This window comes from Drosophila sulfurigaster, chromosome 3, assembly GCF_023558435.1.
Source record: "Drosophila sulfurigaster albostrigata strain 15112-1811.04 chromosome 3, ASM2355843v2, whole genome shotgun sequence".
NCBI lineage: Eukaryota > Metazoa > Arthropoda > Insecta > Diptera > Drosophilidae > Drosophila > Drosophila sulfurigaster.
Window position 1 is genome coordinate 12,815,373 of NC_084883.1, and position 22,264 is coordinate 12,837,636.

The window sequence follows — 22,264 nt, forward strand, 5'->3', positions numbered from 1 at the left end:
GCTGTAGCTGTGACTGTGACTGTGGATGCGGGTGTGGGTGAGTTCAAGAACCTCTTTGAACCATGACTAACTGAATGACTGATAGTTGAAAGCTAAAGTGCCGTGCAAAATGCCCGATTCTGCACTTGACCGACGGCGGCGTCCGGCAGTCAGTCAGCCAAAGACCTCACTGTGCTCCCCAAACACAGAATCCCCCTCCCTCCCCCGTCAGATGCCACCTCATGCTCGCACTCTCGCAATCGCACTCTGCTGACATCAAGTGCCGAGACAGAACAGAGTTTAAGTATGAACTGCTCGCTATAATTACATACGAGTACAAACTGGCAAAGACTTCTTTCTTCTCCGTTTGTCTCGACTCCAGCTTCGGCTTCGGCTTAAGCCCATGGCCCATGGCCCATGGAACGTGGAACGCAGAACATGCCTACTGCTCGTCGTACTATGTCTATGGATGGGCCTTTTTAGCTTTGTGGCATTTCAGCTGCTCGCTAAGACGCCAAAGCCAAATGCCGCCAGCAGCAACATCACAAGCAACAGCAGCAGAATGTGTTTGTGTCGCCTACGACCAAGTCATTTGCAGACTTCAGCTTAAGCTCAAAGTGCAGATGTATGTGTAGTTCTCACGACATCAGCTACAAGAACAGCAGCAGCCACAGTCACAGGCATAACAACAACAACAGCAGCAGTAACAACAACAGCAGCAGTAGCAGCAACAACATCTATAGCAGCAGCAACAACAACACCACAATACGCCAGTAGCGCCATTGAGCCAAGGGCGAGGGCGAGGGCTTAAGCTCAACTGCTTCTTACAAGCAAATGCACAGTGGGACAAAGCCAAACATTCTTTGCCGTTTCAAATAAATTGAGAATCGTAAGTTATTATAACATCTAAGTAACCAAAAGTCAGTAGTGATAAGCATAAAAGTTGCTAATAATATTGTAGCCAATAAAAACTAATTTCATATTAAATTGAACGCCTGGAAAAGTTAGAAATTTATGATGATTTAAAATTATAATTTGTTAATTTTATAGTAGGACCAATATTATGTGTCACTATATAATATACATGCATTAATTTATAATATACTTGTCTTTCTACTTAAAGGGATATATTAAAAAAAAACAATGTAATACATTATACAATAAAAATGTTTTCATATATTTTTTTAACTACGATAAATAATTAAGAGATTAAGTCCTTATGAGGCTTAATTTTGGTTTTTTTATGATCGTATTGAATCAGTACTACTACAAAATTATTATAAATTAAATTAATATTAGGTTATTTTCTAACATAATCAGTAAAATGTAAATAACATTTGTTACTAAATAATAAATAAGAAATTAGAAATAAAAAAAAATAATTTAAACATAAAGTAACCATTTTTTATAAGATTAATAGTCGTCATTTAAATTTTTGTTATTAGATTTTCGTTTAGTTGAATAATTTAATGTATTTAAAATAACTATTTGAATTATTTTAATGGTGTTAATAAGTTGCAAATAAAATTGAACCCAAACAAATTATTAAAAACCAGTGTGCGGCTTAAACACTGCATGAAATTCTAACTATAGGGGGAATTAAAGATCAAGAGACACAAGTACCATACATTAACACAGACCAACTAGTATTTTATTATATAAGGATGCTGCTTGTTATATAAAAGTCAGACAATGAACTCTTGACTCTGAAAAGCTCCTTCCTATATAAACAGAGCTCAGTTGTAATGCATTAATTTGGTAGCTTAGCAAATTTGATTGTTTTTGATAAAGTTTTATTCGGCCAAGAGAAAATAAGGTGCGAATTAAATAAGGTCTTCTCACATCGACTCTGCAGAGCATAGAGACGACTGTATTTATGAGTGTGTGCCAGTTACTGGGAGTAGCTGAAGCAGAGACACATGTATTACGCCAAGGGCGCTGTATAATAATGGAGGGTCAATGCACACAAGCTGGCGGTACGACGACCCGACGTCCAAGATCCGAGAGTAAAGCAATTAACAAATACTACAAAAATAAGAAGAGAAAAAAAGAGAAGCTAACGAAACTCCGCATTAGAATAGATCATTAATCTAGTTGGTCGGACGGTCATCTTCTCTTACCCAGATAGTTTTCACATTGGCGACAATAAAAGCATAAGAAGAAACTTCTGTCTCTTTTCTTTATCTTTCTCAGTTACTTAGTGTGTTAAAAGTATTTTCAAAGCTATGAAAATGTTTAAAACCGAACGTAATGACGAAGCGCAAGATTTCCGATGCTTCTCCACGATTTTGATGCGACCCTCCAACATGGGATAAACCACTTTATGTTCTTGAAAGTATTTTGCCAAGTTCTCCCGATCAATCATCTGCATAACACTGATATAAGAATTTGGATCTTTAAAATACTTGTGACCATCGCCGCCGTTCAATATAAACGTGTTCACAATAACCCCATAATACTTGTGTTTATCCAACGGCTCGAAATGGGGACTTGGACAATCGGCGCAGAGTACTTGAACCGATGTGACACGTTTTCCTTTAGGTCGATTGTAGTTCAAGGTAATCCGTAAGCCAGACACCTGCAGAAATCCTCCAGCCAAACTTGTGTTCCGCACCGAGGCCGAGTGTTCCAACAATTTTATGATATTCATACCCTTGATACGGGTTACAGATAAGGTGTTGCCAAAGGGCAGTACGGTTGGAACATCGGCTCCAGTTACGATTCCTTCTAATCCTGGATCAATGGATGCACGTATGCCTATCGATTGGAATGTAGTTTAGTCATATTTGTTAGTCATTCTATGTAGAAATTACCTCCGCCATTGGCGAACGCTATTGCGGCATCCGTGAAATAAAGTCCGCCCTGATCTTCAGCAATACGACCGTAGACCATAGCGTCGGTAATTAAATTGCCAAAGTTGCATTCCACTTTTCGACATGAAGATCCATTAAGAAAGACTTTCGATATGCCAACAATCTGTTCATCAAGCTCATCTATTTTCGTTCTTCTTGCATCCAATACAGCTTTAATACTGCTATCGAGGGGCACCGACGAGTCCAACAACATTGGTTTGCCCCTAAAGTTGATGAGGTTGCCTCCGTTGTCGAACTAAATGTGCCATAAATTACAGATTATTTTATAAAAAAATAAAGGAATTCCAAATATTTAAAGGATACTCTTTGTATGTAGAATCAGAGTCTCACAGAAATGGCCCTCGTTTATTAGAAAAAAAGGAATATATATGTAACATGTACAAGTTGGTATCTTAGTCAATTTATCTGTGTGTACAACTAGTATATATCTGTATATTCATTAAAATTCTTACCTCCAGATGAATCTCACCCAAGTACTTGGAGTATGCATAAGCTTGCAAGACTGGCACCTTTCGACCATCTGAATTGATCACAATAGTCGGATAGTTGCCCTCGGGCATATCCTTGGCAGGCGGCGCACCGGTGTAGAGGAACGTGTGCGAATGTCCTCCAATGACAAGGTCAACTTCAGGACATTTCTTGGCGATTTCTTGATCCCTACTATAGCCGGAATGTCCAAGTGCTATGATAATATTAACTCCCTGCTCGACAAGTTTTTTCGCTTCCGAACTTGACATAAGAAAAATTATCCTTGGAAACCAATTAATGATTTGAAATGAATTATAATTACTTAATGCAATCAATTTCATCGAAATACTCCACATCGTTGGCTGTAACCAGATTTTTTGTTTCGGGCGTTAAATAGCCTATGATGCCAATGGCTTTCTCCAATTTCCGGATGACTATTGATTTACTCAGACTCTCGATATTTTGCATTGAGGGTACCTTTCCCAAGTCCAAATTGCAGCAGACTATGGGAAATTTAACGAGATTCAGAAACGGCAAAAGTCCATCGACATTGTCATCAAACTCGTGATTACCCAGCGACTGTAGACTAGTTTTTTTAACAAAATGGAACAGATTTTTAAGTAAAACTTTACACCATTGCATCTGGATTCAGCATATTCATCATCTCAGCTGCCATCTCGCCCTTATAAAAGGTATACCAAGGCGTGCCCTGAAAGGTATCACCAGCGTTCAAATAGAGCGTCTGACCCGCAGCACGGGCTTTTTCTACACTAAGTATTTAATATGTAATAATTAACTAAGATGTTAAGTGAATATTTAAACTTACACCGTGGACACTCGAGCGAAACCTCCAAAGCATAGACCCTTCTCATCATCACCCTTGGGGCATTTCTCACTGCTTCCCTTCATCGGATCGTAGCGAGCATGCAGATCATTGTTGTGCAGTATACTGAACTTGAAACCACGGCCTTGGTCGAGAAAGATCACACATAATACAAAACTGCACAGAGTTTTTGACAGAGACTGTAAACTATAAATATTTCTTGTCTTTTTTGTGCACATTTAAGAAATTAAAACAAGCTAATAGGTTACGAAAGCAATAGGAAAATATGAAAAAAAAACTTGTTTACTGGGAGTGTTTGGAAGTCAAGTGCACTGCTTGCTGAGTTAGGTAAACAACGGTAAGCAGTGCATGTGCACCGAGTACAGCTTGGCTAGTGCAAGTCTTGTAGCCTACAAGTTCTAGGGTATTTTAAGCACTGTATTAATAATATCCCTAAGCTGCGCTTAGTGCCCCAGAGCGGTCGGCTGCATTATTATTTCCTCTAAAATTCCTTTGTGATGATGGTTTTGCAACATTCGAGAAGGAAATGCCTTCTTCGCCTTCTTCGGTATTCTCAGATTTTACGTATTTCAGAAACTCGTTCAGATCTACTGAATTTTGTCCCTTCAATTTCTATTAATAATCAAGATATCCATAATGTTAGCATCCTGAAATATCCACATATTTGACAACATGAGACCACCATCGTAATTTATGAACTAGCCTAAACTGAACTAAAAAACAAAGGGACATATAACTTTATATACTTTGTATTAGGCCACCTCCAGTGGTATACGGTCCCTCTGCCCTATTGTTTTATAACCAATAATACCAAGATTCCTGCCCAGCCTCACGATGACTGCGAATTGTAAAGCGAGAGTAACGCAATTAACAAATACTACAAAAATAAAAAGAGAAAAAGAGAAGCTAACGAAACGCCGCATTAAATTAGTTTCTCAGACTTGTCATCTTACTAGTCTCCACATTGGCAACGATAAAAGCATATCCTTCTCTTTGCGCATCTTTATTTATCTTAATTTGTTAAAAGTATTTTCAAAACTGTGAAAATGTACAAAGTTATCGAACGTAGTGATGAAGCACATGATTTGCGATGCCTTTCCACAATTTTGATGCGCTCCTCCAGAAAAGGATAAATCACTTTATGCTCTTGAAAGTATTTTACCAAGTTGTCACGATCAATCATTTGCATAACACTGATATGCTCATTGGGATCCTTGAAATACTTATGACCATCTCCGCCGTTCAATATAAAGGTGGGCACAATCACTCCATAATACTTGTGCTTATCCAATGGCCGGTACTGTGGATATTGACAATCGGCGCAGAGCACTTGGCACGATGTGACACGTTTTCCCTTGGGTCGATTGTAGTTAATGATGATCTTCAAGCCAGAGACCTGCAGAAATCCCCCAGACCAGTCTATGTTACGCAACGATGCCGAGTGCTCCAGCGATTTGATGATATTCATACCCTTGATACGGGTCACCGACAGAGTGTTCCCAAAGGGCAGCACGGTTGCGACATCGGCTCCGGTTACGATTGATTCTAGTCCCGGATCAATGGATGCACGTATTCCTGTCGATTGGAATGTAGATGAATCGTATTTGTTAATCACTATACATAGAAACTTACCTCCGCCATTGCAGAACGCTAATGCTGCATCCGTGAAATAAAGTCCACCCTGATCTTCAGCAATACGACCATAGACCATAGCGTCGGTAATTAAATTGCCAAAGTTGCATTCTGCCTTTCGGCACGAGGAGCCGTTAAGAAAGACTTTCGATATGCCAACGATCTGTTCATCAAGCTCATCTATTTTTTTCCTCTTTGCGTCCAATACAGCCTTGATACTGCTATCGAGGAGCACCGATGAGTCCAACAACATTGGTTTGCCCTTAAAGTTGATAAGGTTGCCTCCGTTGTCGAACTAGGGTTAAATGTATTGAAAAATACATTACGTAAACAGGAAAAAAAAGAAGAAAAGTAAGTTAATTTGAAATATCGTAGTATAAAATTAATAAAGTAATATAAGCAACTTAGTAATCTTAATCTATGAAGTTAATTTTAGAACAAATCAAAATTAATGTTCTCTAAATATCTTATTAATATAAAGGATTTATAAATTACGATTGCTTTACAATACAATGCCAAGTTTAAAGCTTACCTATTTAGTATTTCTATTTTAAATTCACATTTATTTATGCTTACTTAACTTAAAAAGTCTTTTTTAAAGATTTTAGTTAAAAACACAAGATTTTTAATTTCTTAAATATATAGACCTAGATGGTATATCAGTGACAAATACTCCCGGGTTTTAAATTGTATATCTCAACAATTACAAAACTCTATTTTCGACACTAAAAAAATTCCTTCTATTGGTTAGACGAAATTATTTTCTTACCTCCAGATGAATCTCACCCAAGTATTTGGAGTATGCATAAGCTTGCAAGACTGGCACTTTTCGACCATCTGAGTTGATCACAATAGTCGGATAGTTGCCCTCGGGCATATCCTTCGCAGGCGGCGCTCCGCTGTAGAGGAACGTGTGCGAATGTCCTCCAATGACAAGGTCGACTTCAGGACATTTCTTGGCGATTTCCTGATCCCTATTATAGCCTGAATGTCCAAGTGCTATGATAATATTAACTCCCTGCTCGACAAGTTTTTTCGCTTCCGAACTTGACATAAGAAAAATTATCTTTGGAAACCACTTAATGATTTGAAATGAATTATAATTACTTAATGCAATCAATTTCATCGAAATACTCCACATCGTTGGCTGTTACCAGATTTTTCGTTTCGGGCGTCAAATAGCCTATGATGCCAATGGCTTTCTCCAATTTCCGGATGACTATGGATTTAGTCAGACTCTTAATGTTTTGCATTGAGGGTACTTTTCGCAAGTCCAAATTGCAGCAGACTATGGGAAATTTAACGAGATTCAGAAACGGCAACAGTCCATCGACATTGTCATCAAACTCGTGATTACCCAGCGACTGTAGACTTAGTTTTAAAACGAAATGAAATAGATTTAAAAAAAAAAACATTACCATTGCATCTGGATTCAGCATATTCATCATCTCAGCAGCAAACTCGCCCTTATAGAATGTATACCAAGGCGTGCCCTGATATGTATCACCAGCATTTAGATAGAGCGTCGGACCCGCAGCACGAGCTTTTTCAACACTAAGTACTATATGTAATAATTATCTGAGATATTAAGTGAATACATCAACTTACACCGTGCCCACTCGAGCGAAACCTCCAAAGCATAGACCCTTTTCATCATCACCCTTGGGGCATTTCTCACTGCTTCCCTTCATCGGATCATAGCGAGCATGCATATCATTGTTGTGCAGTATGCTGAACTTGAAACCACTGCCTTGGTCGAGAAAGATCAAACATAATACAAAACTGCACAGCATTTTTGTAAGACACTGCTAACTATTAATATTTCGCGCCTTTTTAAAGCAAATGGCGAAATTAAAATAAGTTAACAGGTTACGACAGCAATAGAAAAATATGACAAAAAAAAATTACGTGTACTGGATGTGTGTGAGAGTCAAGCGCACTGCTTACTTAGTTAGGCACATATCAGTAAGCAGTGCATGTGCCTGCATTGTGCACCGGGTGCTGCTTGGCTAGTGCAAGTCTTATACGCTATTTTGAATGCAGGAGAGTATAAGAGCGCGTTCATAGAAGAAAGTGGTTTCACTGCATTAGTCGTACCCCATAGCTACGCTTAGAACCCAAGCGTGTTCTGCTTATTTCGAATTTCATGTAGTTCTCATACATAGCAAATTGTGCGTTATATTAATTACTATTTGGAAAGTGTGTGCATTATAATTTATATTAAAATTCATTTGTATTTCTGACTAAAATAATATTAACATGATATTCTTTTAATTATAATATAATTTTTAATTTAATTGTACTTCAAGACAATATGAATATGAATACAATCGTTCCCAATAGGTTGGCTAGATTCACAAATTTGATAAAATTTGCATGAGAGAATATGCCTGCGTCTACATTTGACAAGGAAATGTCTTCTTCGCCATCGGTATGCTCAGACTTTATGTATTTCAGAAATTCGTTTAGGTCTACTGAATATTGTTTTTCGAGCAAATCAATTTTATTTCTCTTAATATCCAAGATATCCGTGATATTGGCATCCTGCGATACCCACTTATCCAGCAGCATGGGAGCACCATCGAAGTTTATTAACTTGCCCATATCATCAAACTGCAAAACAAAGGAAGTATTGAATCTGATTGAATCAAAATTGGATTAAGTAATAGGCCACCTCCAGCTCAATTCTGCCCAAGTATTTGGTAAAGGCATAAGCCTGAACTACAGGTACTTTCTGGCCATTGCGTCTAGTTATCACAGTGGGATATGGACCCTCTGGTCTATCGTAATCCGGCGGAGTTCCGCTATAAAGAAATGTGTGCGAGTGTCCGCCGATAACGACATCAACATCCGGACATGTTAATGCTATCATCCGATCCTTTTCGTATCCAGAATGTCCCAATGCAATTATAATATCTACGCCTTGTTTGGTTAGCAGTCTTGCCTCTTTACTAAGTGTACGATAATTATTAACACACAAAATAATCGCAGGCATTTCAAAGTCATACTTAATGGACTCTATCTCATCGAGGTATTCAACTTGATTATATGGCACGTAGTATTTCGTAAGCGGCGTTATGTAGCCAATAATGCCAATGTCCCTGCCCAACCTCGTGTTGACTGTCGAACGTACCAAGTTCGGAAATATTTGTAGCTCCGGAACCTTCTGAATATTCAGATTGCAACAAACAATCGGGAATTTGGCAATGGCCACAAAGGGAAGTAATCCAGTGACGTTATCATCGAACTCGTGATTACCCAGTGCCTGAAAAGTTAAATACAATTACTATTATCAGTTGAAGATTTATGCAATATGCACTAACCACTGCATCCGGTTCGAGCAGATTCATTAGATGCGCAGCCAATTGGCCCTTATAGACCTGATACCACAAGGTGCCATGGAAAGTATCTCCCGCATTGAGATACAACGTTGGTCCCTCTGCTCGCGCATTGGCTACACTGCTAAACTGTTAATATAGATCTAGTAAATATGTCAGACTTACGCTGTGGCTACTCTTGCAAATCCTCCAAAGCATAAACCCTTGGCATTCTCCTCCTTGGAGCACTTATCACTCTTTCCTCTCATTGGATCGTAGCGAGCATGCATGTCATTATTGTGAACGATGGTGAACTTAAAGCCATAAACTGATCTAAATGCAAGCAGAAACAATACAATACTCCACAACATATTTAATTGAGGCGAAGATTTCCAATTATTATAGTTTTGTCATCAATGGGGAAAACAAAATTTTCCATAGTTTGCAGTCGAAACGAATTTAAATTGTAAGGCAAAAGTTGACTGAGTTAAATAATTTAATTTGTATAATAATTGAGAAATTCTTTGAAATTGAATTTACCAATAAAAAACAAGAAAACCAAGTTTATATTTGACATTTGTTTTTAATGAAGGAAATATTGTAGAAGGATTTTTCAATAAGCTATGTTTGCATACATTTATTCTTTGGTGCTTAGATTAAACAACTTTTAAAATAAAATTTAAAAAAATATAATAAATTGTTAACAATGAAGGCAGTAAAGATCGGGTTTAACACGGATTTATAAAGTTTAATCGTGATAAAAGTTCCTAAAATGTTCTATTAGAAATCCCTAAAAGTTTTTAGGGAAAATTAATTGACTAACAAGCTAATTAAGAACAAACGTTGATTTAGGTTAAACATTTTTAATACGCACTCAATTGTTTGGTATTCCATTGGAAATTGTAATGGATTCTCAATAAAAATATAAACATAACACAGCTTAAGCAATACATAGTACAATTAGGAGATGGGAATAAATGAAATACCTTAAAGTAACGATAAATTGTACTGGGGACGCGATCTCTCAACATTGTGATACGGTCTAGACATCTACATAAGTTAATTATTTAATCATTGAGATCAGCAACGATGCCAGGTGGTTGATTACATTCTTCGAGGCAGTAGAAGCAGAAGAGGTTGCATATTCATGGGATTTTCTAAAAACAATGCGTCCTTCCACCTCCGGATAGACAAAGTCATGTGTCTTCAGATAGTCGCCAACAGCTTCGACGACTGTCTTTTTCATGCGCGTCGTGACGGGATTGGACTCGTCAATCATTTTGTGACCATCTCCGCCTTCGAAGATGAACTGCGGCATTATTACCTGGTAATACTCCGTCTCATTGAGTCTGGTATAAACGGGCACCTTGCACATGGCACAACGCACATCGACAGAGACAACGCGCTTCCCTTCGGGCATATCCGCATCGTAGACCACATGCAGACCGGAGACCTGCAGGAAGGCGCCATCGGAATCCCTAAACCAAACAGATGCCGAATGTTCGAGGGCATTCCAAATGGTTTTGCCACTGATGCGACTGATGTACAGATCATTCTCGAAGGGCAGCACTGTTAAAAGATCACTCTGAGTGATCATGCCATCAGGCTTCTTCTCAATCGAGCTGCGTATGCCTAAAATATTGAATTGATAATCATTTCTTTCTAATGTAGATATTCAATGCAACTCACCGCCACCTTGGTGGAGTGCAATAGCTGCATCTGTCCAAAAATCACCGCCCTGATCCTCCATGACGCGACTGAAGATCATGGCATCGGTAATAAGGTTGCCCAAATTGCACTCGATCGCACGACAAAATTTCTTCTCGCCCTGTAAAGTAACCTTACTATGTCCCACTATGGATTTTTCCATTTCCGTGACATTTTCGCGATACACATCCAACAAAGTTAGCAGTTCCTTGTCTTGAGGTACAGTCGAATCCAACAGTATTGGAGAACCATTAAAATCCAACAGATTGCCATCTTTGTCGAACTAAGTAGAACATTGAAAATGATCAGAAATATTGTCATAGATTCAATGGAAAATTCTGCTTACCTTAACGTGCAGTTTGCCCATATACTTGGTGTAAGCAAAGGCTTGTACCACAGGCACTCGCTTGCCACTCTTCTGTGTGATCACTGTGGGATATGGGCCATCGATTTTCTCCACACTGGGCTTCTCGCCATTGTAGAGGAACGTATTGGTGTGGCCCCCAATGACAATGTCAACTTCGGGACACTTTTCAGCAATTTCTTGATCCTTTTTGTAGCCAGAGTGCCCCAGCGCAATGATAATCTTAAAGCCTTGCGCCTTCAGTCGAGCTGCCTCAATGCTATTTGAAAAAAGTTGGAGTGAAATAGAAAGCTAAAATTAGTTATTGTTTCGGATTAGAATGACTTGTCATAAGGTTCGTCAATCTTCACAGTTAATTCTTTCTATTTCATTATTTCGTTGAATATTTGATTTGTAGATTTTTTTACACTTTTTTTAAATATTAAAAAAAACTCATTTAATGGAACCCATAGAGTATAAACATATACATATATAATATAAACATGATTAGCAGTCGAGGAAATATAGAAGCTATGAACACCTAGATCTCAGAAACTATAAGAGCTAGAGCCACAATGATACCAAATATACATTTCGGTATATTAATTTGGAAATTTTTAAATTTGAATACTGCACTGTTTTGTTTTTATTGAGAGAGCAAATAGCAAGTATCTCACAGTCGTACACACTCGACTGCAGTTCTGTTTCGTGCTTTCTTATGTGCCTTTTTGATACTATTATAATTTCATTATGTTTCTTTTAACACTAAACTCAACCTAGTTATATACCACTCATATTTAAATTAAATAAAATTCATAAAACAGATAGAACCTTCGGTATACTCACTTGATAGCAGTGACCTCCTCATTGAATATGACATTGTTTTTGATGGACACCATTTTGGTGTCTGGTGTGAGATAACCAATCACAGCAATCTTGGTGCCATTCGCCTCCAGAATGGTGGAATTCAATAGATGTTTGGTGGCGGCTAAAGCGGGTTCCTGGCTAAGATCCAGATTGCAGGTCACAACAGGAAAGTTGACATCATTGAGGAACGGTATTAAGCCCTCGACTTTCTCATCGAACTCGTGGTTACCCAGTGACTACAAATAAATTAAAATTTAATCATATTTAAATTGTAATCATATAATCAGATAAAGTGCAAGGTAAATCTTACCGCAGCATCTGGCTGCAATTTGTTAAGAAAGACGCTGGCAATTTTATGTTTGTAGAGCGCAAACCATGGGGTGCCCGTATAAGTATCTCCAGCATTTAAAAAGAACACAGGAGTTCCTCCATTCTTTGCCTCTGCGCGATGTTTGCGAACTCTGCAATGAAAAGCATTCAAAATGGATTTGACATGCGAACGATTTATATTAAATTATATAGTATTACTAAACTTACACGTAGGCGACTCTGGCAAAGCCCCCAAAGCACTTGTCATTTTTGGCATCCTCCGGGGAACACGTTTCACTCTTCACATTCGTCTGCTCAAATCTGGCGTGCATGTCATTGTTGTGAAGGATAATAAACTCAGTTGCTACGACTGCATTCGCTGGTATGGGATTGGCCAGCACAGTGGGGCCAAATAGTAAAAGAGCGACTAAAATAGTGCACTGCAGCATTTTTTAACTGTTGAGCGAAAAGGAAATCGAAACTATGAAACAAGAAACGAAACAAAGCTTTAACTCTATGAGTACTCTTGCAGTTTCGAAGTCTGAATATTAAGACATTGTTCAATCAAAAGTCTGTACAAAATCTTCAACTCAAACCTGAAGCTAAGTCTTGAAAAAAAGCTCAATCATAGATATCTGTAGTGAAAAATGAATTCAATTTTGTCAGACAAACTGGTGGGAGTAAGATTGGCAATTATTTCACTATTTCATTGCTCCATTTCGTCTCTTGATGAAGGCGTTAAAGATATTTACTGATGCCACAGTTGATTGTCATGCTGACTTTGGCAAATGATCGCCATCATGTGGGAGTCGCAAATAATGGAATTGATGGACTGATCTGTTACATAAACGATTGCTGTAACTCTCTAACGGACAGAGAGATTAATCATGTAACTGATATCACCAAATCAAAATGACTCTAATGACGGAAAAGATTTTCATTAGAGATCTAACGCTAGCACAGCGACACAATAAGATTGTTGATTTTGATAACATGTAACACTAGACTTGGATATTCCCATAAAGTTAAAGTTTAGTTATATACTTTGTTTTCGTTTTGTTTTTATTGTTATTGCCCTCAGCATGTGTAGACATGCTTAATACTTATTAACTTAATTGCTGGACAACAAACTTGTTATCTCACATGCTAAGCAAAAGATACAACATCTTTTTGTGTGAGAGCAAATAGGGAATCACCCCAGAGAAGGGTGCAAACGAGTTTCAAAATAGTTATTTTGAATATTAACCCAATTAATTTGTTGACTAAACAATCTTTGGTTTTTAAACCGAAAACCGGCATCGACTTGATTGAGTGACAACGAGTTCAGCTTATAACGGGTAACTGGATATGTATTCTAGGAACTGGTATATTACAAATTTATTTGCAATGTTGTTTTGAAATCAGCTGATTGCTCGAGAATTGTTTTTAAAATGAACCCAGTGACAATTAATTAACCATTGGATGAATTTAATGATTTGAAAAGCAAACTCTGTTGGGGATTTTTTTTGTTGCAAGCTTCTTGTAATTGCTCACTTATTAATCGCAATTGTAAATGAATTCAACTGAAACCAAGAATAATTGAATATAATCGGCGTTCTAGCAAAAATTCGTATTGTGTTTCACAGTATAATGCTCGGATTTCTCAATGACAGCCATGACATTGCGAAACAAGTGCAATTAGTTAAAGTGCCACGGAATGTAAAACTCATTTCAACTAAAAGTTCGACAACTTGCTGCCAATATCTTTTTAACGGTCAACGTAACTCTCAAAGTTGAGGTATGTACATTTGTATGTAGTTCTTGCTTCCAATTTCAAATCGATTGTAAAAACTTTTGAGTTGTTTGGTTGCCTGGAAACAAGACCACAACAAACTTCACTTCTCACTCCCCACCTCCCCATTTTGCTGCACTTGTCACAGGCGTACCTTAAGAACACACTTGTTGTTGGAGTATGTATGCAAAAAAAACACAAAGAGATCACACACAAATGCAACTGGGCAGAGCGAGTCAACCGCTGCCATCGACGTCTGCTGTCGCACTGACATCGCGCAGATTCCAAATGCCGGCAAAGCACACAACAGACAGCAGTAATGGGAGCGACAGCGACAGCAGCACGGCAGAATGGGCAGCAGAAACAGAATCTGAAGCGAAGACAGAGACAGCGCTGCTGACCGATCTGTCACTTAACGAAATTGGTTACACTGCACCTACGCTTGCATGCAGAATGAGAGCGACAACGAGAGTGTTTGAGAGAGCGAGAGTGGAGTGCGTTTGAGAGTGAGAGTAAAATTGCAGCAGCCGACGAAGCTACTTCCAATGCATAACGGTTACGCTAATTCACACTTATTATCGCCCACAGCCAAACCTGCGTTATCAGTCGGCGTCGCCGTCTTCGGCTATGTCGTCGTCGTCGTCGTCGTTGTCTGTGTCGGTCTCGCGATCGCACCTAATCTCGCGATCGTTTAGCATAGCAACATTTGCATAAATGTGCCTGTGTGTGTGTCTGTATTTGTAGTTGTTGCTGTGTCTGTGTTCTAAATGAAAGTGAAAGATGTCGCATTTCTGCATTGCATTCACTTGGATATTAAATCAAAGTGTCTGTGAAAGAGACCTAAATTTAGAGCGCGCATTATCCAGTGAGTATGTGAGCTCGTTTATGCGTCACAGCTGATCGCGACTAACACTCGCTAGATTGCTAAACAATAGGCAAGTTAATCCAGCTGTTTTCTTATCAAAGAGCGACTATTTCACATGCCTCTTCACATTAAGTGCTCGTCACACACGTATTATCAAATAACAAGGAAGAGCTTTTGAGTGTGTGATTGCAACAGCTTTCAATTGTTTCATTGTTCAATATGATGTTTGTTTGTCATGTGTAAACAAGTGTAATTATGGCAACTGCACCTCAAAAGATATTGCTCAAGGAAATATTAGTTTTATTTATAATATCGTAAAAATAAAATAAATATAAAAAATTAATATATTTAGGCTTCCACACTTTGTCAAAAGAAATTTCTATAAATAAAATAAATAAATTTATATTTTTCCATTTTTACATTTCTTTACCACATTTAAATGTTTAATATTGCAAAACTACTATTCCTCATTAATTAATTTTTTTACAATTATAATAATTATATTTGCTGATAGCTGATTTCATAAATACAAAACAGCTGTGACTGTTGACCGTGACAGACAGTGATTTCTATACATTACAATGTTGTAAGCTACCAGATATCCATATTTATTCATTACGTACTCGAATCAACATTGCAAATATTTATATAAATTACGTATTAAGACACAAGGTCAGATGGGCATAAAGACGAAAAATACCCATAATTCAGGGAAAGCCTAATCAATTGCGATTGCCGTTTATCACGTAGAACTTTATCGCATAAACATCGCTGCTCACGTGTTTCACTTGAGACCACAAATAAAAGTGCAATCTTTAATTAGTGCGTTTATCTTTAGATCGCCACAAATAACCAAATGAGATCAACACGCAATCGTAGATTTATCACGAAAATAAGGCAGACATTTATTGTAGAATACACATTTTGTATTGTAGTTAACTTTATAAATTCACAGCTATCGTATACAGTTGTATAAATTTGCACTTGAGCTGCAGGAAGCGAAACCTTTGCACACACCACTCACACACTTTACGACTAATTAAACAAACGCGACAACAAAGTTGTGGCCACGATCAACCCAAATGAGGCTAGAATACTGGTGGCGCCATCTGTTGGCCCGCGGATGACGATGCGTCCCTCGTTGGCAGGATAAACGTAGTGCCGTGCCTCCAAATACTGTCCCAAGGCAAACTGATCGTTCTTCACGAGCAACTCAGTGTAGGGATCAATGGGCTCGGTCAGATTGTAGCCATCGCCGCCATTGAGAATGAATTCATTCACGATCACCTTGTAGAGAGCGGTGTCATTGAGGGGACTGTAGGTGGGCACGGCGCACTCAGCACATCGCACCAAGGCGGAGACCACACGATGTCCCTCCTCCATGTCGTAGTCATACTCAATGATGAGGCCAGCAAACTGCATGAATCCACCATTCGAATCCTGGTTGCGAATACTTGCCGAACGTTCCAGCGCATTCCTCAGTGTTGAGCCCGAGATGCGTGTGATATAAAGATTGTTCTCAAATGGCAACACAGTGAGAACATCGCTACCTGTGATGGAACCATTGCCATTCTTATCAATCGAAGCGCGAATGCCTGCAAAATGCGAATATCTGTAATCATAATCATTGCTTAAATCACAGCGTAAATCAATTTACCGCCGCCCTGTATCAAGGCAATGGAAGCGTCCGTCCAGTAATCACCAGCCTTATCTTCCAATACGCGTGCATGCACCATCGAATCGGCAACCAGATTACCCAGATTACACTCCCTCAGACGACAAATGTTGCCACCCTCAAGCGTCACCTTGGTGTAGCCAACAATTGTCTCTTCCAAATGTGTGATATTGGGACGATACACATCCAGCAAATCGAGCAGATCTTGCTCTTGGGAAATAGAAGCATTCAGCAGAATTGGGGCTCCATCGAACTCAAGTAAATTTCCATCAGCATCGAACTGAGAAGGGAAAGAAGAAGGTTAATATATAGAAGAATATACTTATCTGCAGAGTAAAGCTTCATTAAAAGAAAGACTTTTCTTATTATTCTCAATTGGTTTTTTTATAGGTTTAAACTCTCAGTTTCTCAGCTATTTTTATGAAATTGGCTACAGATCGTTATTGTTATTGTATATATAGAAAACTTAACTGGACTAAGCTATTTTTATGAAGTTGGCTTCAGATAGTTATTGTTATTATAGGCAATTCATATTGGCAAATTAATTAAATTAAATTCTAAAAGAAAATCGTGAATAATCATTTGAAAAATCTACATTCTACACAATTGACAAATGTATTTTCATATTATCCTAATAAACTTTTCTAATTATCATTCAATTGTATGAAACATTGCTTCCTCGTTTGTCATAAGAAATATCATTGAAAAATAAATGTTTTGTATTTTAAACATGTTGAATTCTAATAATAAATCGATAAACATTGTATTCTGTGTATTCTGCCTGAAGTTAATTCACATCAGTCTGCAATATGTTTTGCCTACCAAGTAAGCAGTTGGATTAAAAATAAATAATTATTTATAGTACCACGAAGCCCAAGGCCTCATTGCTGGTATACCATTCATTGATATTTGTTATTCTTAATTGTAAAAGTTATATACTTTTTATTTATATTATGAATCGATATATGCTTTTGTCTATTAAATAAATTAATTTCAGTCTACTATTACGCCTCTTTTTATATAACAATTCCAATGCTGCTACTCACCTGCACATGAATTTTGCCCAAGTACTTGGTGTAAGCATAAGCCTGCACCACAGGCACCTTCTTGCCACTTGACTGGGTCACCGTGGTGGGATAAGGACCACGAACAGCCTCGGGGTTGGTGTCATCTTTATCGGCAACGGGTTGACTCGAGTCGAGGAATGTGTGCGAATGTCCACCGATGACAATATCCACATCGGGACAATCTCTGGCGATCTCCTGATCCTTCTGGTAACCCGAGTGTCCCAGAGCAATGATAATATTGATGCCCTGTGCCTTCAGCCTTGTTGCCTCGGCACTGCAATGAATCAAATCAGTTGTAACAAGAATTCAAATGTAAATTGCGAAGTGACTTACTTGATGGAGACAATTTCTTCGGCGTATTCCACATCGTTTTGGAAAGAAAGATCTTTGGTGTCTGGTGTGAGGTAACCAATGACGCCAATCTTCGTCCCGTTCACTTCAAGAACAGTGGAGTTTGACAGCTTGTTGGTGGCAGCCAAATCGGGCTCTTTGGACAAATCCAAATTGCAAACCAAAACTGGGAATTCCACAGCGTTGAGGAATGGTATCAGACCCTCGACGTTCTTATCGAACTCGTGGTTGCCAAGTGACTATGCATTGATGGGGGAGGCGATTAATAAACAACAAGTTTTAAATATGAGATGATGAACTTACGATGGCATCAGGCTGCAGTTTATTGAGGAAGGCGCTGGTGATGTTGTCCTTGAAAACAGTGAACCAGGCAGTCCCTGTGTAGGTGTCTCCCGCATTCAAGTAGATCACAGGAGTTCCTCCATTTTTAGCCTCCTCGCGGTACGTGCGCACTCTGGAAGGATATTCGTTAGAATCTCTTGCGCTCTCTTGGATATCATTTGAGGCATCACTTACTCGTGGGCAACGCGTGCAAAGCCACCGTAGCACTTGTCTGTGTTGGCATCCTCGGCACTGCAAGTGCCACCATTGACATTGGTCTGCTCGAACCTGGCATGCATGTCATTGTTGTGCAGAATGATGAGTTCCGTGGCCACAGCAGCTTTGGGCACAAGCACAGGATTGGCTGCAATGGGGCTGAGCAGCAAACTGCACGCAACGATCAACAGTTGCGATATCATCGTCATCATCAGGCTGGAGCTGGAAATGAAGTGAATGACACATGGGAGGTCAGTACAACGTGCTCATGATAATTTCATAATAATCGCAATGATCGCCATATAATCATTATCTCAGATAGAAACAAGTACGCGTGAGTATCTTTTGGCATACGCAAAAAAGGGCTAACTGAATCTTATCTGCACTTCCATTAATAAATAACAAGCACTTATCACTTTGCTGCCCAACAGCAAATCAATATTCGAATTTATAATGGCCACTAAATTTAATCGCGTATCTGCCGCACTCTCGAAGTACGAAACGTGTACCCACCGAGTTAACAAATTCATTATGAGTGAGTACACTTTATTGTTATTTTTTTGTTGCTAGGTTTTTCATTTAATGATTTGTGGCCCGCTTTACAACGCAGGTAATACTAATCTGAACGTCTAAACAGACTAATAAATGTGTGTATTGCGAGCAATTAACAGACGAGTTAACGAGTTATCGTGTTCATCTAAGAGATGAATGAACGTTTTGCCTTTCGATCTGATAGCGGAAAGTATTTCAGGTGGAATCCACTCGACAACTATTGTAACAACTGCATTTGGCTCGATATCAACACAACAGGTAAAACCGACTTTCAAAACTGTTCAAGTATGAGTCTTATTCGCATTTGATTCGTATTCGTATTCGTATTCGCTTTCGGTATTCGGTATTCGTTTTTTGTATTCGCACTCGTTGTAGGGTTTACGTAGTAGTTACTCACATGCTCTCGTCTCAAAATCCGCTAACAAACTGGCCCCAAAACGTTGTGGAACCGCGGCTATAACCGAAAACCGAAAACAGAAAAAAAAACATACCGAAATACTTCAATATTGTCTCGCTGAGCGTGTGATTACGATACGAAGCAGCGCGTGCTTGTATTTTTGTTGTTGTTCGCTGTTGTTGTTTTCCCTCATCAGTGTTTTTTTGTTTGTTTTTTTTGTGTTTTTGAGAGTGTTTTTTTGTTGTGCTTTGCGTTTTTTTCTTAGCGTCAGCAAGCGATTTAAATAGGGCTATTGTATTTATTTGCAGATACGCGTTCTACGACTCTAATTGCTATTGCTGATTATCGCACAAATTTCGGCCTCTCTTTCTTTCTTTCACTCTCTCTCTCTCTGTCTCTCCTAGTTGTCGCTTCCTCTCGAGCTGATATCGGGACACGACGTCGCATTATCAAAATTGCCAATATACAACCTGTTGGGCACAATCACTCGGCTTCTGTGGCCACCAAAAAATTCTCAACGAAGATATATAGTTTTATTTTCAATATATGTACGAACGTATGTACAAATGTTTATACCAGCTACCCATAGGGTAGAAGGGTATTATAACTTTGTGAAGGCATATGTATACCTTACATAGCAGGAACTGGTCATGTTTATGTAAATTTGCAGAGTTTTTTGAGAAAAGTAGACGCTACGGAAATTACGCGTTGTTCTATGAGGGCGCCAGTTTCGGAGGCGGACACTGTCTGGCAGGACGAGTTATGGCATGACACGAAACACAATTGGGATGTCCGTCTGTCCGTATGAACACCAAATCTCTGAGACTATAAGAAATAAAGCTCTAATTTTTTTTTCGATATCATTTGTTATATTTGCACGCAGATCAAGTTTGTTTCAAATTTTTTCCACACCCACTTCCACTCCCGCAAATCGATAAAGATCGAACAACAAGCACAAATTTAAAGCTATATACAATAAAGCTATATAAAATAATATATACAATTGTGATTCCTGAAAATTTGGTTGCGATCAAATAAAAATTGTCGAAGTTATTAAAGAAATACTTTTGTATGGTCAAAAACGACTACTTACTTAGTTGCATTGGCTGGCAATCTGGTATATTTTTTAGTATATGGTATAGTTTGAATGTTGTACTATATCGACATACCAAATATACAATTTGCAATGTTTTTAGTATTTTTGCGGTATATTATTTTGGTATATTTTGAGAATAATTTCGCAATATTTAGCTTTTATTCAAAATGGGTAGCTGGTATCACACAGTCGAGCACACTCAACTGTAGCTTTCTTACTTGTTTTTAGTTGAAATAGTTTGCAAGCAAGCACTTGCTTGCATATAGTATATTCCCATGATAGTCGCACACGTTTCTATGCCGTATGAGTCTTTGTTTTATGCCCAACAGTTGTTCAAACAGAACGTGATGTTCCCACGCAAATACATTAATATAATATATTTAACATGAATACGAGGATGAGTTCATAACATAAGTATCCCTCCCATTGCTACTGTAAATTGTGTACTTAAATATATATAATACTTAAATATGTGAACAAACACATCAATTTGCACATATGTCAAAAAAAACCAAAAACCAAAAAAAAAACCAACATGAGGAACAGTCGGAAATACAGTAAAAGATATTGTCGCAGCTACATACCATAATCATCAAGTTGGCAATAAAAAAGAATTTGAAATTTCTTCAAATATGCGTCGGCATTGAAATTAATTTGATATGATAACAAAGCCATGTCTTGTCTTGTCGCAAATGCAAATCGTGGAATCTTCTTCGGAGCAAGTTCCATTCTGCCAGACGCCCATTAATCAACTTGCTTCAAATCTTTTTTGGTTTTCTTTTTTTTATTATTTTTGTTCTGTTTCATTCAACACTCTCTGGGTTTTTCTCGCCTTAAGTACATATTATATATTTTCGATTCATGTGCTCGCACTTTGACGCTTAAAAATAATTTATTTATTACATAGAAATATATATTATACGTATGTTGGCAACAAAGCATAGAGATATGACAGCTTGGCCGGAAAGATAGCATAATACTAATTTAAAACATGTAGAATTGATGATTTTTCAAAAACTTTGACAAAGCTAATTCTAATTTATTTTATAATGCCCATGGTTTATTTATAAACTATTAGTTTTCTTTTTTAGAAATGTCTCTTAATATTTGTGTTTAACAAATTTAAGCAAAATAAATAAATAAGTTTATCTCTACAAAGCAAATCCAGTAAATCTAAAAGCAATCTTTGTTGCGATAAGAAGACCTATATATAAATTTAACAAGATTATGCAGCAACTCGTCATACTCATTTTGCTACGTCATTTTTATGCTACGTCAAACGGTTCGACGAAATTAAATCAAAACGTAGAAGAATAAAATAACAAGTAAGAACGATTCAGTCAAGTGTGCGTGAGAGTGTGAGATACAGGCTAACCATTATCAATAAACGCGCTATTACTCATAAAGAATATACCGAAAGCCATATTTGGTATATCGATATACTAGTATATTCAAATTATACCAGATTACCAACCAAAGCAACTAAGACCCATCTGCAGCATCCGTGTTTATTTGCATTGTAAAATTATTTCTTAAATAATATTAATAATTTTTATCTAATCGTAGAATAATTTTGAGGAATCATAAAGTCTGACGAATAGACCGACGGCATCG

At 38.0% G+C, this 22,264-nt stretch overlaps 5 protein-coding genes across 10 annotated transcripts; all 5 read right to left on the bottom strand.

Moving 5' to 3' along the window:
- Positions 1-1,615: 1,615 nt before the first annotated feature.
- LOC133842649 (protein 5NUC-like) lies at positions 1,616-4,451 on the bottom strand. 2 transcript variants are annotated; one of them, XM_062275842.1, is made up of 7 exons: positions 4,147-4,451; positions 3,955-4,090; positions 3,643-3,899; positions 3,305-3,581; positions 2,793-3,087; positions 2,100-2,736; positions 1,616-2,004 (listed from the first exon to the last, which is right to left on the bottom strand). In XM_062275842.1, the coding sequence occupies exons 1-6, from the start codon at positions 4,380-4,382 to the stop codon at positions 2,177-2,179; spliced, it is 1,761 nt and encodes a 586-aa protein (XP_062131826.1). In that variant the 5' UTR covers positions 4,383-4,451; the 3' UTR covers positions 1,616-2,004; positions 2,100-2,176. The 2 variants fall into 2 exon arrangements, with proteins under 2 accessions (XP_062131826.1, XP_062131827.1); XM_062275843.1 differs by having other exon boundaries at positions 1,616-2,035.
- Positions 4,452-5,154: 703 nt separating this feature from the next.
- LOC133842650 (protein 5NUC-like) lies at positions 5,155-7,720 on the bottom strand. 3 transcript variants are annotated; one of them, XM_062275846.1, is made up of 6 exons: positions 7,405-7,720; positions 7,215-7,350; positions 6,936-7,160; positions 6,566-6,862; positions 5,797-6,091; positions 5,155-5,739 (listed from the first exon to the last, which is right to left on the bottom strand). In XM_062275846.1, exons 1-6 carry the CDS (start codon positions 7,587-7,589, stop codon positions 5,177-5,179), a joined length of 1,701 nt encoding a protein of 566 aa, XP_062131830.1. In that variant the 5' UTR covers positions 7,590-7,720; the 3' UTR covers positions 5,155-5,176. The 3 variants fall into 3 exon arrangements, with proteins under 3 accessions (XP_062131830.1, XP_062131829.1, XP_062131828.1); XM_062275845.1 differs by having other exon boundaries at positions 6,566-6,874; XM_062275844.1 differs by having other exon boundaries at positions 6,566-6,842; positions 6,904-7,160; positions 7,405-7,718.
- Positions 7,721-8,061: 341 nt separating this feature from the next.
- On the bottom strand, positions 8,062-9,604 carry LOC133845341 (protein 5NUC-like). The gene is made up of 5 exons (XM_062279783.1): positions 9,300-9,604; positions 9,120-9,255; positions 8,805-9,061; positions 8,471-8,747; positions 8,062-8,409 (listed from the first exon to the last, which is right to left on the bottom strand). Exons 1-5 carry the CDS (start codon positions 9,482-9,484, stop codon positions 8,101-8,103), a joined length of 1,164 nt encoding a protein of 387 aa, XP_062135767.1. The 5' UTR covers positions 9,485-9,604; the 3' UTR covers positions 8,062-8,100.
- A 356-nt stretch (positions 9,605-9,960) lies between these two features.
- LOC133845337 (protein 5NUC-like) lies at positions 9,961-14,391 on the bottom strand. Of its 2 annotated transcripts, XM_062279772.1 has the most exons (7): positions 14,265-14,391; positions 12,568-12,795; positions 12,341-12,491; positions 12,010-12,266; positions 11,167-11,443; positions 10,803-11,103; positions 9,961-10,745 (listed from the first exon to the last, which is right to left on the bottom strand). In XM_062279772.1, the coding sequence occupies exons 2-7, from the start codon at positions 12,786-12,788 to the stop codon at positions 10,177-10,179; spliced, it is 1,776 nt and encodes a 591-aa protein (XP_062135756.1). In that variant the 5' UTR covers positions 12,789-12,795; positions 14,265-14,391; the 3' UTR covers positions 9,961-10,176. The 2 variants fall into 2 exon arrangements, with proteins under 2 accessions (XP_062135756.1, XP_062135757.1); XM_062279773.1 differs by lacking the exon at positions 14,265-14,391 and having other exon boundaries at positions 12,568-12,820.
- Positions 14,392-15,851: 1,460 nt separating this feature from the next.
- On the bottom strand, positions 15,852-19,696 carry LOC133845336 (protein 5NUC-like). 2 transcript variants are annotated; one of them, XM_062279771.1, is made up of 7 exons: positions 19,555-19,696; positions 18,585-18,827; positions 18,372-18,522; positions 18,051-18,307; positions 17,697-17,991; positions 16,633-16,930; positions 15,852-16,570 (listed from the first exon to the last, which is right to left on the bottom strand). In XM_062279771.1, the coding sequence occupies exons 2-7, from the start codon at positions 18,815-18,817 to the stop codon at positions 16,011-16,013; spliced, it is 1,794 nt and encodes a 597-aa protein (XP_062135755.1). In that variant the 5' UTR covers positions 18,818-18,827; positions 19,555-19,696; the 3' UTR covers positions 15,852-16,010. The 2 variants fall into 2 exon arrangements, with proteins under 2 accessions (XP_062135755.1, XP_062135754.1); XM_062279770.1 differs by lacking the exon at positions 19,555-19,696 and adding an exon at positions 19,119-19,280.
- Positions 19,697-22,264: the final 2,568 nt, after the last annotated feature.